This window comes from Lepisosteus platostomus, chromosome 12 (assembly GCF_059453375.1).
Source record: "Lepisosteus platostomus isolate fLepPlt1 chromosome 12, fLepPlt1.hap1, whole genome shotgun sequence".
In the NCBI taxonomy this organism is placed as follows: Eukaryota; Metazoa; Chordata; class Actinopteri; order Semionotiformes; family Lepisosteidae; genus Lepisosteus; species Lepisosteus platostomus.
The window spans coordinates 32389938-32403850 of record NC_142622.1 but is presented as its reverse complement, the minus strand read 5'-3'; the positions used below and the strand labels follow the sequence as shown (position 1 = coordinate 32403850).

Here is a 13913-nt window from a genome sequence, read left to right as displayed (position 1 = left end):
AAAGCAGAAATGCAATTCATCAGATCTTAGCCTGCCTTTGTAATGCCCTAAGAAGTTGTTGTGGATTGACTGGCTTTGCCCATTCTAATCTTAAACACTTTTCTGACTCAGGAAATGAGCAGCATGAATTACATTGAGCTGTGCTCTTGAATTACTGCCATGTGAATGAGATGAGGAAAGATTGATTACTGCCTCCACTAGGGGATACAGAAAAGACAATGGGAGGTCACCTCCACCTTCTCACGTATTGTATTAGTTCTGATCTTCCAACACTGTGTCTCTTTAAGTTAAACATGCAACCAGGACTTTTAGCTTCAACTATTTTTAGTCAAGTACCGTGTGTTCATTGTGATGTCTGTGTTTATTGATAATATGTGGATCTTTGACGTGTTTTCCCATCTCCTTAAAAATATCATATCATCGACAGAAAATAATCTGGGTGTATGATCTTTTTCTTTGCCCCTACATTTTTTAAATCCAATGGGGAAAAATCAAAAATAGATATTTAAGATAGAATATTTAAGGTTAAAGATTATAGAATGCAAAAAATCAGTTTGTTGTACACTAAGTACTATATCGAATACAATAAATGTCTGAGGAATTTTGAAAGCAATCAAAGTGATTATTCAAAACATTTGGATTGTCATCCTGATGCACTGTGAACTCGAATATCAGAATATCCAGGAATACGTCAAAGTACTTACAGGTAAAACAGTTATGAATATCTTCTGGAACCTATAAATTTCTTCACATACTTTTTCACGCTCATTGAGCTTTGTCTTATTTGGCCTTTGCACAAACAAATCAGCATACTTTCGCTACTAAGAGAGACTATTTGCTTTTTTAGAAGGGCTTTTATTTAAAAAGACAAGACTTCTTGTGACTTCAGTGCAAGGCATGGATAGGGGGCTTGTGAAAGTACGGTAGTGGATTTAAAACTATTGGGCATTATACTATATTTACTGTAAATACAGTATATTTATTATTTATATTTATATTCTCTTGTGATTTTATTATAAATATTATCTATAGTTATTCAATCATCATAATATAACCACACACATAATTATGAAATCAAATTATACAGTTTAACATCAAATCATATTTAATTATACATATCTTAGAATTACATTATGATTATCTTTAAATTGAAATTAATAAATTGAATTAATAATTTAATTAAATTCATACATGTACTATATTGACATTTTTATTACTTTTACATATACACACTATTTAAATATTCAATTTACATTCACAATCTCATAGCGGTACTGGGATATACAGTAGCAGATGTTAAATTGAGGAAGGGAGACCTGAAACAGGCACTTCACATTCACAACAAGCTATACTATTTATACTATATATACTAAACTATTTTTTATAAATCCATCTACTGGGATGTAAAAAAAAACAAAGCAATGGTCTGTCCAGGATTTGATCAGCTCACCTTCTGAGTAGCAGGAGGCTGTCCAAACCACTATGCTAAACTGCCACTTGGGCACAATGAGCTACAGTACAGTTTATGCATGTTTCATTGTCCATTACCGCTATAAGTACAATACAAGTGTTAAAATGAACGTCGCCATGTTTCCAAAATATCCACAAGTGATATTTTAGCTGTCAAAATGTATTTAGTTATGTGATTCCATATTAATATTCCCTATCAAGTGATATTAAATCAGTATTTTTTTTTGTACAATAACAGCAAGCAAAGTGTTCTTATTACTTATTCTTAGAAAAGGATAAAACATTATAGCTTTTTATGAAGTATATAAACTTTATATACAGTGGTTAGAACAAGCACATCAAACTTCCAAATTAGTTAATGACTTTGATGCATAAAATAATTATGAAGGTGGAACTTCTGAAGAAGGTGAACTCCACTACTATCTAGTGTGTGTACAATAGGTACAGTATACAGTATATTATGTATGAGACCATATGTCTTGAAAGCCACTACAGTACAGTACAGTAGGTATGAAATATATTTCAGTGCTTTGCTGATTATAGTCATCTTTGCTTGCAGACCAAATCACTTTACAGATGACTGACTGAATATAAGATTTGAACAGATTTGAACAGAACCTTCTTTAGCTAAACTGTGGCAAAACGTATACACTTAGACTCTAAATCTGAGCTTTGCAAAGGTGGTGCCTTCAGTGGTGGTGTTGATCTGGTTGAAATGGATGGTTACTTTTGACCTATTATTTTCATTTCAAGTACCACAAGGTTATATTTCTTCCACTTGTGTAACATTGCTCAGTTAAGACTTGCATTCTAACTACCCAGTGCTAAATAATGATGCATAGCTTTATTTAATCAAGATTAGATTAATTTCTTCATGCCTTACTTATTGTGGTACAGTACCTTCTAATTTAATAATTAGTTTTCAGTATGTTCATTTATCTGCAGCTTATGTGCTAACTAAAGGTGTCTTTGTTAATTGCAATGCTTTCAGAGGATGTTAAGCTTCTCCTGTTTATGGATATGACTCTGAGTCATTTAGCTTCTTCTTAAAAACGTATCGCATGTATCCAGTACTTTAAACTGAGATCTGATGATACATGCCTTCTTACTCTGCCAAAGGCCAAGCCTTTTTGGGACTAGCACTGTTTGCAGACTTCGCTGCTCAAATTAGAGACTTAGAGAATGTATGCAACCTTTTTTTTTTACTTCTTGCTTGAGATTTCATGTACAATTTAGCTTCCTGTTGGTATTGGGCCAACTTGCTTTCTTTTTGCTTCTATGATCCGTATTACTGGTATAGTATTGTACAGTGCTTTGAGATTCCTGAAAGGGGGTCACAAATACATTATTTTTTACTACATAGAATTGTAAATGAATTACATTACTTACATTATTTTGCAGTTGAAATGAAAGATAAACAACATTATGAGTGAGCAGCATCTCCATTGCTTTCAGTTCTGAATTTACTCACAATAAAAAATAACTTAAAAAGACAATAAATCTTGGTCCATTTTCACCCAGTACTAAATTTTGAATTATTGTTGTTCAAGTGCAGTCATTATGTTGTAGTGTGCTCTCACGAGGCACCAGTTCTGTAGGGTTTGGGCATTTACGGGGACAATTATTAATTGTAGCCGTAAATCACAAAATGATTATTTTGATGGCCTTAGAATCCAACCATGCGATATAACTCAAATGCACACACACGGGTACTAATACACGAGGATACATTTATTAATACATAAAATATGCATATAAACCTAACAGATCTTATCGAGAGGGTTATCAGAATACAAAAGGTATATATTCAGTCAGTTACGAAGTGTTACACACATTTCAAGAGGACATACGTTCAGTATATCATTCATTTAGACCGTTTCATAAAGTGAACTTGGTTACAACTTCTACATTAGATACTGAAAACAAGTACATAACTCTTAGGAATTAAATTGATATCAACTGGTTGGGATAACAATTGAGTTCTCGAGCTGTAATGCATTGAAGTTGAATACTCATCCAATCTCTGGGGATTCAGATCTCCTGCGGGCTCTCTGGCTCCATGCCAGGCTGTGCTGTGCTGCTTGCGACGGTGCGCTGCTGATGCTCACTGGCCGGCTAGTTAGTGTTGGCTGAAACTAGCAAGAGTTTGTGCACAGGAGAAAAGATGACTGTGGGTCCCAGCAAGTCAGGAAGAGGATCTGTTCGTTCCTGATGAAGTGCTAGTTCTGAATAGTGATTCAGCTGTCCACAGTTCCGACCTGTTCACGAGGCTTGCTGCTGGTGCTAACCTCGGGTGGATCCTCTGGTTACTCTCTAGCAATCTCCGCTCTAGACTCTTAGAACAGAGGAAAGTTCTGGCACTCGGACACACTGGCCGTTCCGTGGTTGTCCGGGCTGAGTCTCAGGATGGTCAGGAGGCGCGCTGCGAGAATGTCCTGCCCTTGGGAGCCTTCTGCTCCTGGGCCGTCCTGCCCTGGAATTCTCCTTAGAATTCTCTTTAGAAAAGTCCTACGAATAGTTCTTTCAGGCTCTCCTTCTCCAGGCTCTCTGTTGCCTGTTTTTACCTGGAGGAACTTCAGCTCATTCATTGGCTGAAAGTTCCATGGGCATCAGAGTCCCACGTGGGTTACTCGGCCCTACCAGTCCCTGATTGGTTGATCAAGGTGAGATATGAGTCACTTACTCCTGACACCTAGGAATGCAGTCCAGATGTCCATCTGGCACTCCCTAGACAGATAGGTGCCAATGGATGACCATTGATCATGATAGGCAGGCTTAGCTAAGTGCATCCCCATTTGGGAGCTGTCCCTTATCAAAAGAAAACATCTTTAAATCAGCCTGCATGAATAGCTTCTCTGTGGCTGCACCACAGAGATGAAGAGAGAGATGAGGCCTCATTTGGGAAAGCACAGCAACACTTAATTCTTTCTCATTAACAAGCATTGCCGCTACAATGTGAACAGTGCAGTTATTGCCCAATTGTCAAATGTGTCAACTGCCGTGGTACGTACAGTACACAGAACTCAGAGTACAGAATTAGAGTACAGAAACTAGAGATTAGACTACAAGTGATACAATATGTATTTGAATATACGTATATTATGCCTGGGCGAGCCAGAGTTCACAGCCCCCCGTCTCCATGGCAACTGGCCACAACTGGCCCCCTGACCCCACTTAATGAGTAATTACTTCATCAGTGCCGAATGCCTAGAGCCTAAGGCCTAAAGCCTAGAGCGTCAAGTCCACATTCAGACGCTCTGTCATTGAGCTTCCTACACGGAAATGGAAGTGCTTGTCGCATGAACAAACCTGCCAGTTTATACTTCCAGTTGTCTCAATCTGTCTGACTTCTCCATCCCAATTCTAAGACGGAACCCAAATGGCACGGCTGTAAACTCATACAACTCAAAAGGGCTTCGAAATGCACTATATTTCTTTGATTCCCCCGACGGTGGGACTTCCAGAAGCCCTTACAGAGATCAGGTGGCCAACCAGATCACTGTCTGTCTCTTAGTTGCTTCTTGTCCATGGGCGGGGTCCTTAGCACTTCACCTGTCCTGCTGGGCTGTGCAGCTTCCTAGTTCTTTTCCACATGGCTGCCCTGCGTACCGTCCCTGTTGTGTTTTGCCTGGCAGCATGGCAAATTCCCTCTTCTGTCCACTTTCTGTCTGCCTGCACAGCTCATCCCCAGATCTGCTAGTGAGCCAGGTGCATCCCCAGTTCCTTGCCTGTCTGCTTGCCTTCACCTGGACCTAGAGAGTGGATTCCTTATCCTGATGTACAAATGTGGCGTTCTCCAGGTCAGTGCCTGCTATATAGAAATTAATTAGTATAAATTCATATATTGCACACTGTGTATGCAGAATTTGAAGGTGTTTAATAATCTCTAAGTAGGTATCTTGAGCATATTTATTGTTTAAAATTAAGGTTTGCTCTTTAATATTTTCAACAGAAAATCATGTTTACCAATTGAGATTATTTTGTTGACCTTATTACCCATTGTAGTTCTAGTCATTAGGTGTTGCACCCACAGAATTGTCATATAATTTTTAAAGCTTTTCAGTTAGCCAGTTAGATTTCTTTACTAATTTATTATTTCATCATTTGTATGTGGAGCACGGTCCTATGAATGAGAAACCTTTTCCTGAATAAGAATGGGAATCACTGACGTATCCAAGTTGTTAAAATATGTCTAAATTTATAAGCCTGTGTTGTATGATTAAACTATGGTAGCCATATTTTAAACTTTTTTCAGGTACTGTACTGTAATTACACATTTTCAAGATATTAGGAATATAGCATTTGAGATATCAGATTTCAGCAGGGAGTCTCTATTTTAAGTTGCTGTTGATAAGGATGCATTTTGGCTCTCAGTAAATATTTTCATTCCCTGCAGTACATCAAATATATTTTTCCCAGCTTTGAAAAGTGTTACTGTCAGCTTTGGATTGAGCTGTGACAGTTAATCTAAATTACTATAGGGGATTTGTCTTGAAGTGCCTCAGAGCGATTATACTTGATTACAAGGCAGTGAAACTCAGTACAAATCTCAACTTTTCTCTTCCAATAACTGATTTGCAGCTTACCGCTTAAAATAGACTGGTAATAGGGTATAATTGAACTTATGCCAAAAATTGTGAAAAAGCCTATTAAAAACCCTGAGTAGGGTTTTCAAGCAATTGTAGATGAGTCTTTTTAGCTTCTATATTCAGGCATTATAAGACTTGTAACAACCACCTCACTTAGATTTTTATTAATATTATACTGAATTATTATTATCCACTCTCCTTCTCCTTTCCAACCACTGATAAAATTCTGTCTCCTCTTGTATTAATGCCTGTCTCTCAGCCATCTCCTAATGGGTGCACTGCCATCAACTCCAGCTAAACATCTCCAAATCTGATCTCATTTTCTTCCTTTCCTCTTCTTCTACTTCTGATGACCTATCCATTACTATTTTTCTTGAATACTACCACCACCTTTTCCCCCCTCAATTTCTAGTTCAGACCGTGATACCTTCCCTTAACTAATGGAACTCCCTTCTGGCTGGTCTCTAAACCGTAGTTATTTGCCATCTCAAATTCGCTCAGAATTCTGATGCTTGCCTGGTCTTCTCTTTCATTTCTTTCATGCCACTTCTTACGTGATACCTTACAGACAAATTATTGACTGTTTGATAGACATTGTTTTCACTCTGCTCTGCACTTCTAACATTTAATTTTCAAATTTTTAATTGTTTTAAATGTTTTCGTTTTTTTTCTTCATTTTTTTATAACTCTTTCCTGGGGTTTCACAAGACTTGACTTACAGTACACGAATCTGACTTTACGTAAAAACCTCCCATGGATCCCATAATAAAATTTTATAGGTAAGGACGGTTTACAATGCATGTAAGTATTGGCAATGTATAATATATAATGGGGTCTATAATTATTCTAATTATAGGCTTTGAAATGTTGTTTTTTTTCATTTAATGTTTTTTTCATTTCTATTCCCCCATACTAGAGAAGCTTCCTGTCTCTCTCTACTGTCAGGGACTGCTAGCTTCTGCTCCATTCTTTCTTGCTCTGTACCCCATCCATGATTAGCACACACACCTCATAACCATTAAAGGATAAGACACATTGATGAGAACTACTGTACTGCCCTGCAGACGTGGAGCATTACAAAGAGTAGGGACTATATCTCTTCCATTCTTGGTTCTTGGTCATCTTATCTGTGAAGGACAAAAGGATTGACAAACGTGTAATGAAGGGGTTCAGTGCCTTGTGTGTGTGTGTGTGTGTGTGTGTGTGTGTGTGTGTGTGTGTGTGTGTGTGTGAAACAGCACAGCGGTTAAAATGTCAGTGAGTTTGCTGAAACAGCAGGCTAGTCTTGCTGTGAAATGAGGTTCAGTCAATGAACAGTGATAAGTGGAGGGATCAATAATGAAGTGACTGCTGAAAAGCAATTAATGACAACAAAGTTATGTCAGTCCTTGAACTAGTACTGCGAAAAGTAGGCCATATATTAATGGAAAGCATTAACAAGATGAAAGACAGCTCATTACATTTCCCGTAGTTGGTTGTGGAAATGATTAGCACTATTAGTATTAATGTTAAAATTATATGAAGCAAATAGGGAAGTGAAAAATGCTTATAGCCTTTGCCCTTACCTACTCCATAGATAGTTGAGGCAGGATAAAGAGTGTGTAGTCTTTGCATTGTCTGAGTATATAATTAACCAATCTTCTACAACTTTCCACCCATGTTATAAAATGTTTAACAGTTCTTCTAATAGCACAGAAATTCACAATTCTTAATGCAAATGTAATTCCACAGTATGTATAGTAATATTCAAAATTTAGGAAAAAATGCCTTATATTTGTATTATAAAGTCTTGAAGTATTCATTTATTTGTTTTTATATCTGCACGATTTGTTTTTTCAAATAGCACAATTCTGTCCACAGTTAATGCTCCAACTTCACTGAATCTGGCTCCTGGGTTTGAATCCAGACTTGGGTGCCTTCTGTTTGGAGTTCATATGTTCTCTCAAGTCCCAAGGTGACTGATAATTGCTGGATTAGGCTTCAGCTCTCCTGCAACTTTTAGAATAAGTGACTGTTGAAAATGGATAGATGTATATTTAAACTGATTGAAATTACAGTATAATTTGAAATATTTTAAAGAATATTGTTATGTATCAGTTAGTAGGCTGGAGTTTATTTTATGTAATAATTTTTAAAAACGAAAGATTAGAAGAAAACAGGGCAGCCCTGGTTAGAGTCTTTGTTCAAGTGGCAATAAAAATATGTTTATATGGGTTATACTATGAGGAAATGTAATGGCTAAGGTATAATGAGGCACTGGATTGAACAGCAGTGTCTGCTCAAGTCAGGTTTAAGATTTAGGCTGCACGCCAAATTGAAACCAATAGCACTGTTCCTCTTTTTTAATATGTGAATAAGTCACAATGGGTATACATTTCCAGAAATCATTTAATGTTTTCACTAGTTGCATTTCACTTCTCTCTTCTCAGTTCACCTTGAAATAACAGAACAAAGAACATTTTCAATTATGCTTATCCAATGCTGTCAAAGCTTGAGAACAAATCCTTTAAAATGGCTTTCCGAAAAAAAAGAAGCATTTTTATAAAATTGTACTGTACATTCTTTAGTAGTTCAGGTGGATAGCTGCGTCAGAATGCATAGGCTGCAAAGGAACGAGTAATAGGTTTATTCCACGCTGAAAAAAAGAAGAAAGAAAACACAACGTTTCAGCCGTGGAGCTTTCTTTAGGTGTGATGGCGTGTGTGATGACACCTGAAGAAGGCTCCACGGCCGAAACATTGTGTTTTCTTTCTTCTTTTTTTCAGCATGGAATAAACCTATTACTTTTTTCTGTGCATTCTTTGGTGTGTCCAGGAAGTGGTATAAATAAAGAATTTTACTGAAAGAGAACTGCCTTATTTCTTACATGCACTGATCGTTTTCTGGGCCATTAGCTTTCAAAAAGATAGCTGCCACCCTGTATTGATTAAGCCTTGGAGCTAGAGCTGCACTCTATAACATAACCAGTGCAGCTGCCATTTGCCCACATGAGAAGTAAGGCATCTTCTTATTAATCCAATCTGAAATAAGATACCCCAATACTTTTGCCATAAAAATCAATGGTTTATGTAACCTTCTGGGGTTTTATATATTTCTGAATGGTACAGTATTTGGACAGGTTTGTATGGGACATCCTTTCAAGAAAGTCTATCAGTATTTTTATCATCTGGCTCAGTAGGTCCAAACATATGCAGTGTGTTTTTTCTTCTGTTTCACATTCTTAAAAAAAAGAACTTGTTGATTTATACATTTGTGAATCTAAGTAGTTTTTCTAGGACACTTTTTGTAGCATGGACCATGTTTCACATTTCAGCCCTCTGACTAAAACTTCTGCCCTCTTCTATAACAGAAATAATATTGATTTTTAATATATGAATAAATAATCATCATTTTGATTAATTTGGAAATAAGTAATCCCAATTTAATTTCAGAACTTCCCTTTACACATTTACTACATTTGAATTCAGAAAGAAAACTGTTGAGGTAAAAAAATAAAACATTGAATGAAAATATTTTTAAAAAATGAATAAAAATATTTAATGAGATATGGTTTGTTTAAGCAGTAAAACATAAAATATCTTGCTTAATAAGAAGATTACTCAATTTCACAAGACCAAAAAGCTTTATTTTAAAGCACCTGGCAAAATTACCATCTTCTCTTCAGCCTCAAGACAGTAATGTTTGCTTCTCTTTGTCTAGGTAGTGAGTTACATAGTTTTTCTCCTACACATGTAATAGTTATTTCTAAATTGGTGAAATCCATGCACTACTGTATGTACAATTTACCTTTTAATGTCTTTGTGCCGTTTTACAGTTAGTTCAGTCAACCAGCCCCATTGTAAGGTAAATTGTACACTGTACTGTTTTTTTGACATACATTCAGTTAAACTCAATAAGAGGAACAAAATGGCTTATAGTATTTTAAATAATTTGAGACAACTAAAATTCATTCTGTTCATTCACATATCAAACCTAACCTTCAACCATGGTACTATTAAAAAATTGAACTATTTTTCTAATAACATGCAAGTAATTGATGTAGAAGGTTTTGAGCTGTGATTCTCAAGGGATGATTTTCTTTCAGGTTTAAGGTATGAAGAGTCCCTGTGCCTTAGAAAATGACAGAATGGCACTGGAGTATGACAGCAGACCTTTAGGTGAGACAAGCACCAAAACCATGAGCAATACAGGAGCAGAGACAGAGGATAAGCAACCCAGTCTGACCCTGTGTGAACTGTGTAACATTCAGCTGAACTCAGCCGCCCAGGCACAAATCCATTACAATGGGAAGTCTCACATTAAAAGAATAAAACAGCTCAATAACGGACACATTCCAGGTGACGAAGGTAGGACAAATGGAATTTATCTGATGAGGGCATGTTATGTTTTGCATGTTTTTGTTGAGTTGTAATGGACAGAGGAAGGTGAACCCTTTTGGAATTAAAAGTGGTGTTAAAGTTTTAACTCTCTAAAAGATTAAAATAACTACTTGCAGATGTTTGAATCTAACCTATTCTTTCACATTCCATAATATGAAGTGCTAAATCTTAGTTGATACATAATGCTGTTATTTTCTTTGGGCACACTATTTTTATTCTAAACAATATTACAGGTTTACTGTATTTGCCAGGACTTGTTTAGTTACTGATTGACCTTGCCCATCAAGCATTAAATTGTATTTTTAAATGTAATGCCTGTAAATGATAAAATCTGTATGTATCGAAGTAGCTATTATGATTTGATGTATACACCTAGAGTAAAGTGTGTAGGTGGTAGTACAAGAGCCTTGCTGTGCATGGTCTCTTTAGAGTAATGTTTGCTTTACCTTGAAAGGTAAAACACTGTGATCAAACTAAAAGAAATAAGACATAAAATAATCATGGAAATTACAATATTCAGTTTATATGGCATATGAACTGTGTATTCATTATTACATGGAGAGGAAAATAGTGAATTATGGAAAGATGTTTAGTAGAAACATTTGTTAAAATGTTTTGTATCCATCCATAAAAAAAAAATATTATTTTCACTATGAAGCATGATGGCACAATGGTTTTGGCCTTGCAGCTCTGGGGTCCTGGGCTCAAGTTCTGGGGTCCTGTGAGTTGGCATATTCTCCCTGTGTTTGTGTGGGTTTCCTCCCACAGTCCAAAGACATGCTGACAGGTTAATTGGCTTCTGTAAAAAACTGGCCTATGTGTGAGTGTGTGTATTTCTGTCTGTGTGTGCCCTGCAACGATCCTATCAGGAATGGATCCTGTCTTGCGCCCAATGCTTCCTGGGATAGGATCTGGGCCAGTGTGACCTTGAATTCTATAAACAGTTATTGAAAGTGATGTGGTATAATGATGATGCTTATTATTTTTACTATATTAATGTAAAATATGTTTAAATATGCAAGAACAAGCATAAATATGTACAAAATAACTTGTATAAGGTAGATGTACAGCATGAATGATTAGCACAGGAAACTGCACATTATGCACTGGGTATACCACTGGTTACACTTATTTCGGTAATGTCATGTGATCTGCAATTTGATATTGTGTATTTATATACAGAGTATATGGTTCATCAAAGTAATGTTGTACACCTAGACGAAATTAGGTTTTCTATGGCAAATGTCGTGAATGTAACCAACATATTCAGTTTTGTATTTTTCTTTGCAGTTCATGCTGACGTAACATCTTTCACCCATAAAAGGGTTCAGTTTGAGTATTCAAGTATTGATTACAATATTTGCTTTAAAGAAATGGGTGCATAAAGTATACACCATTTGTAATTCAACAATCAATGGAAAAGAGTTTATACTTTTATGGAAAGCGTTGTATCTGGAATTGAGTCTCAGAGCTTTCTGTCCTTTCTGGATATTTTGCTGGCTCACATCAACATTGCCCATTGCTCAGCTGCCTTACTTGTCTGGGATTAGTGAAGGCTGGCAGAGGTGTTATTTCAGTTATTTCAGTATAACATCTATATTTTTAAGGATAGTGCTGTCTTGTTGTGTTTATATTTTCCCTTGCACATGAAAAATCAGGCATATTTCCAAATCCATTGGACAAAATCATCTGTGGAAAAAAGTAGTGAATCCAGTAAAAAAAAAAACTAATAATTGAAACAAAATTAAACGATTCGCATGTAAATAAAATCATAGTGAATGCCAGTATGTAGAAGGCCCTGATGTCTTGTGAAAGAATCAGAGGACATCCAAGAAAATTAAAAAGAAATAGCAAATTTACACAGGATTAAATTATTTCACTTAGGGTCTGGGAAAACTGTATGACTCAGGGATCACTAGGGCAGTTGGAGAAAGATGGGATTTTAAAATTGCCTATACACTTAAAAGAAATTAATATTTAAATCTTCATACCTTGATGAGATGAATATTAGTTCTTAGTGACCATGTGTAGTAAACCTGAAAATTATAATACCAAGTGATCAGTGGATCAAAGTTACCAATTATCTTTACAGAGTCTCTACATTGACGTTTTATACAAAATTACACATTGTATTAATTGACTAATTTTTTTTTATTACTGTAGATTAGTAACAGCAAAAATCTGTCAGTGTCAGCTCGGGGGTATAATTGTGATGTGTTTTTAAAAAGCAATGGGAAGTCAGCAATAAATTATTGACAAGGCCTTACAGTATATCTACTGTACATGGTGATACAGTAATATACTGTAAATGTTTTTTTTGTATTCCCTGTATCCCTGTATACTTTCAGCTGTGCTACAGAGCTATGAAAAAGGCCTTTTGTGGGGTGCAGCAAAGCAATGAATTCTGTCCCCAAACGCAGCACAAATACATCATAATTATATCTGTGAGCTTCAATATGTGCTGCTGAATTTTTTTGTTTATACAGTAATTACAAACAATAGCCCATATTTACATCTTTAAAGAAAGCCCACCCACAATATACAGAATGCAGCACATCAGCTCTAAGAGCAAATGTACATTTTAATTGCAATTGTCGGTAAACAAAACTTTGTAATCAAGTGCCACACAGACTAACACAACAGGTTGAGAGTTTTCTTACAATACTTTACTAGAAGGAGATAAAGCGCTAAAAAGACACCTGCAGACAATGCATATTACTGTAGCTATAAAATGCAAAGGGAAATTATTTCTGTGATCTGGAAGGAAATTTAGAATGGTATACCATGTAAATGCAGAAAAGCTAGGCGGTTCACATTGCTGATGGACTTGAGTGCAGATATTGCAGTGCAGTTATAATGGAGGTATTATGCTGTATAGAACATACACCCATTGTTCTTTGGTATGTACTGTAGATAATAATAATAATAATTGCTTACACTTATATAGCGCTTTTCTGGACACTCCACTCAAAGCGCTTTACAGGTAATGGGGACTCCCCTCCACCACCACCAATGTGCAGCATCCACCTGGATGATACGACGGCAGCCATAGTGCGCCAGAACGCTCACCACACATCAGCTATCAGTGGGGAGGAGAGCAGAGTAATGTAGCCAATTCATAGAGGGGGATTATTAGGAGGCCATGATTAGTAAGGGCCAATTGGAAATTTGGCCAGGACACCGGGGTTACACCCCTACTCTTTTCGAGAAGCGCCCTGGGATTTTTAATGACCACAGAGAGTCAGGACCTCGGTTTTACGTCTCATCCGAAGGACAGCGCCTGTTTACAGTATAGTGTCCCCGTCACTATACTGGGGCATTAGGACCCACATGGACCGCAGGGTGAGCGCCCCCTGCTGGCCCCACTAACACCTCTTCCAGCAGCAACCTTAGTTTTTCCCAGGAGGTCTCCCATCCAGGTACTGACCAGGCTCACACCTGCTTAGCTTCAGTGGGTTGCCAGTTGTGAGTTGCA

The 13913-nt window shown here is 36.7% G+C and overlaps 1 protein-coding gene across 7 annotated transcripts in view; it reads left to right on the top strand.

Annotated features, from left to right (window-relative positions):
• The window catches only part of znf385d (zinc finger protein 385D), a 288683-nt gene that overhangs the window by 42766 nt on the left and 232004 nt on the right, over nucleotides 1-13913 (top strand). For 6 of the 7 annotated variants that reach the window (XM_088601649.1, XM_088601651.1, XM_088601648.1 and 3 more), the window contains exons 2-3: nucleotides 5151-5270; nucleotides 10144-10396. In XM_088601649.1, coding sequence (XP_088457775.1) covers nucleotides 10153-10396 — 244 coding nt within the window. In that variant the 5' untranslated portion in view covers nucleotides 5151-5270; nucleotides 10144-10152. The remainder of the gene's footprint in view (nucleotides 1-5150; nucleotides 5271-10143; nucleotides 10397-13913) is intronic. The other variant, XM_088601647.1, reaches the window with a different exon arrangement.